Source organism: Cotesia glomerata, linkage group LG6 (assembly GCF_020080835.1).
Source record: "Cotesia glomerata isolate CgM1 linkage group LG6, MPM_Cglom_v2.3, whole genome shotgun sequence".
NCBI classification, from domain to species: Eukaryota; Metazoa; Arthropoda; class Insecta; order Hymenoptera; family Braconidae; genus Cotesia; species Cotesia glomerata.
In genome coordinates, this window is record NC_058163.1 from 8,397,967 (window position 1) to 8,400,710 (window position 2,744).

The 2,744-nt window shown below is 34.5% G+C and overlaps 1 protein-coding gene across 1 annotated transcript; it reads left to right on the forward strand.

The window, feature by feature from the left end:
* The first annotated feature begins 527 nt into the window (after positions 1-527).
* LOC123267852 lies at positions 528-2,529 on the forward strand. The gene is made up of 3 exons (XM_044732738.1): positions 528-749; positions 818-1,313; positions 1,367-2,529. Exons 1-3 carry the CDS (start codon positions 633-635, stop codon positions 2,527-2,529), a joined length of 1,776 nt encoding a protein of 591 aa, XP_044588673.1. The 5' UTR covers positions 528-632.
* The last annotated feature ends 215 nt before the right edge of the window (positions 2,530-2,744 follow it).

Here is a 2,744-nt window from a genome sequence, read left to right on the forward strand (position 1 = left end):
AATAGATAATTTCATCTCTTTCTACTACCTCAAATATTTCATCAGCATGTAGTAAAAAATTATATGATCTATTATTCACGGTTAAAATAATAATTTTATTTAATAGAACGCCAACAGATTAGGTCAGATTTTTTTGAGCTATAAAAAAAATTTCTATTGTGATTAGTAGATTAAAATGTAAATAAACAATATTTGAGATGTAATGACACCAAATGTTTATTTTGCTAACGTAATTATTGGATAAATAAAGAATTGTGATGAACTTCCTCGGAAGATTAACGATGTGTACGTAATATAACTTTACTTACTTTACTTTACTTCGAAATTTATACTAATAAGTAAAATATCTAACTACAACTACCAATTAGAAAGTCGATTTATTGATCGAATTTAAAAATTTTAGAGATAAGCGAATTTACTTGAAAGTAAATACAAAACTTAATTTTTTACTGGTGAGGACACAATCGATAGTTAAACTCTGTTATTAGTCGTTGCATGACTGACGAAAAACAAACTTGAACAAAAGTATCATATCGGCAAAGAACAATTTAGAAAAAAAAAAATTCCATGGGTTACTCGTCATTTGGCCAATACTTGTCAGATAGTAAGCAAGTGAATTAACTACACAGTAAATGTTGCTTAAAATATTAATCAGTAGCATTTTCAGTTTGCTATTCTTTCTTCATTTTCTTCATGGGTTCAACATAAAAGTGTCTTCAAAAGAAGAGAACTTGCAAGTTGACTTAACGGTAAGTGACCAAATGTAGCTTGGAGTTATTTTGATTTAATTTTCACTGACACACTTTCAAACTTTCAGACGAATCTGATGAAACAATGTTATCCCACCGTAAAATCAATTTATCTGATCACAGACTCACAAGAAAATTCACTATACCTTAATTTCTACACCGTGATTGGAACAATAACCCTTTTCGAGCAGTCAAAAAACTTTACCAGCAATCTCAAGAAAAAATCACCGATTTCTTCAGTGATCATCTCATTGAGATCATCTTCAAAACTTGAGGAAGCTCTTGTTGACGCAAAATGGCGGGCCTTCAACCAGTTCTTCATAATCCTGGATGGGGGTGGCACTAACAATGGCTGCTACAATGCGCAGTATTTTTTGATGGAGGCTTGGAGAAACGATATTCTCAAAGCTGTTTTCCTGTGCTGGAACTATCAAAAACAAATTCCTCAACTCTACAGTTTCAACCCGTTCAACAGTTATGCACCAATGTCCTGGGAAAAAGTAGCAGTAGTATCGGCAATTAATGGCCATCCTTGGACCTTGTTTGTTCAGAACTACGATACAGGTAAATATATCTCTTTTCAATCGACCAACGATGACCTTTCTTGAAAATTTTAGGTATTGCAACATGCGAAAGTCTCTTTTTTGGCAGGACTAGCGATCTTGGAAGATACATAATCAAATTTGGTCTGTTCAACCTTCCTCCTTTTCTGTCTTACAAAAATATAAGTGGAGTTGCGACTATCAATGGGTATGATTACGAAATCATAAAACTTCTCGTTAAAGAATTGAACGCAACGTTAGTTATTGATCAAATAGCAGCTTTCTTGGGACGCTTCGACAATGCGACTAGCAGAGGATTGCTATGGCGAGTGGCCAAAGGACAAGTTGACTTGACGATGAATTCACTCATCCTAAGAGCTATTTCTAAAAGCGCGGAGATAACGTACCCATTTCATGGCGCTGAGCTTTTTGCAATATCGCAACACCGGCTGTCACCTGGGCATGATAGTCAGTTATTTTCGTTTCTCCCACCATCTATATTTGCATTACTATTTATCACATGTATCTTGGTGTTCTTCTTGTTACTGTACCTCTTCAAAGATCCCTATTCGAGAAACATTGTAGCTATTGTCCTTCTTTTATTGAATTTGCCGACCCCTTCAACGCCAATTACCACCAACGGAAGGATCATTTTTGGCGCAACGTTGCTTGGCTTCACAATTACCAACGTTATAATACAAGCAAAAATGAACACCGTGATGTCGATCCTAAATACTGAGCAAAATATCGAAAATATTGAAGACATCAATAATTTGAACTATACTGTGCTCACTCGCCGCGGGATTTTATCTCAAACATTAGAAGCTAATGGCGTTACTAACATCAAGCTGGTTCCGCATTACATAAGCTGTTCTCAGCTAGAAAGACATGAAGCATTTGTTGGGGTAGAGTATATTCTTCGGACACATCTCACTGATACTTGCCATTTGTCAAAGCATCCTATCGTGCCAGGATTATTTGTTTCTTACTATACGCGCAGCAATTGGCCGATTTACCCTAAAATGAACAAGAAGTTATTGATGTTGTTTGAAGGAGACTTGACGCGTTATATATCTGAAAAGGTTTTGAGGGAGTATTGCGTACCTAACTTTCAAGAAGTCGAACGTTATCAAGTGATAACGTTGCAGCACATGGAATATGCGTTTTATTTTTTTGTTGGTAGCAGTTTGATGTCATTGATTGTTTTTTTCGTAGAGTTGGTTATAGATATAGATTAATTAAACTATTATTTTTTATTAAATATCTGATCGTATGTGATTAGATATAATTGTGTACGACGATATATATTTGGATATAACTCTGACCATATTAAAAACTTAGGAATAATTATACAAATTCCTCCATAATTAATTTCATGGAAGTGTAATGTTAGAAATAGACATAAATAAATAAATATTTGGTCCTGGTAGTTAACCAATATAGACCAGTGTTA

What these genes read in the sequence shown, in the direction of transcription:
- LOC123267852 (XM_044732738.1), top strand. Translation starts at nt 633, where the DNA reads ATGTTGCTTAAAATATTAATCAGTAGCATTTTCAGTTTGCTATTCTTT. An exon ending in ACTTGCAAGTTGACTTAACG is followed by an intron (nt 750 to 817) that starts GTAAGTGACCAA and finishes TCAAACTTTCAG; the next exon opens with ACGAATCTGATGAAACAATG. An exon ending in TGTTCAGAACTACGATACAG is followed by an intron (nt 1,314 to 1,366) that starts GTAAATATATCT and finishes TGAAAATTTTAG; the next exon opens with GTATTGCAACATGCGAAAGT.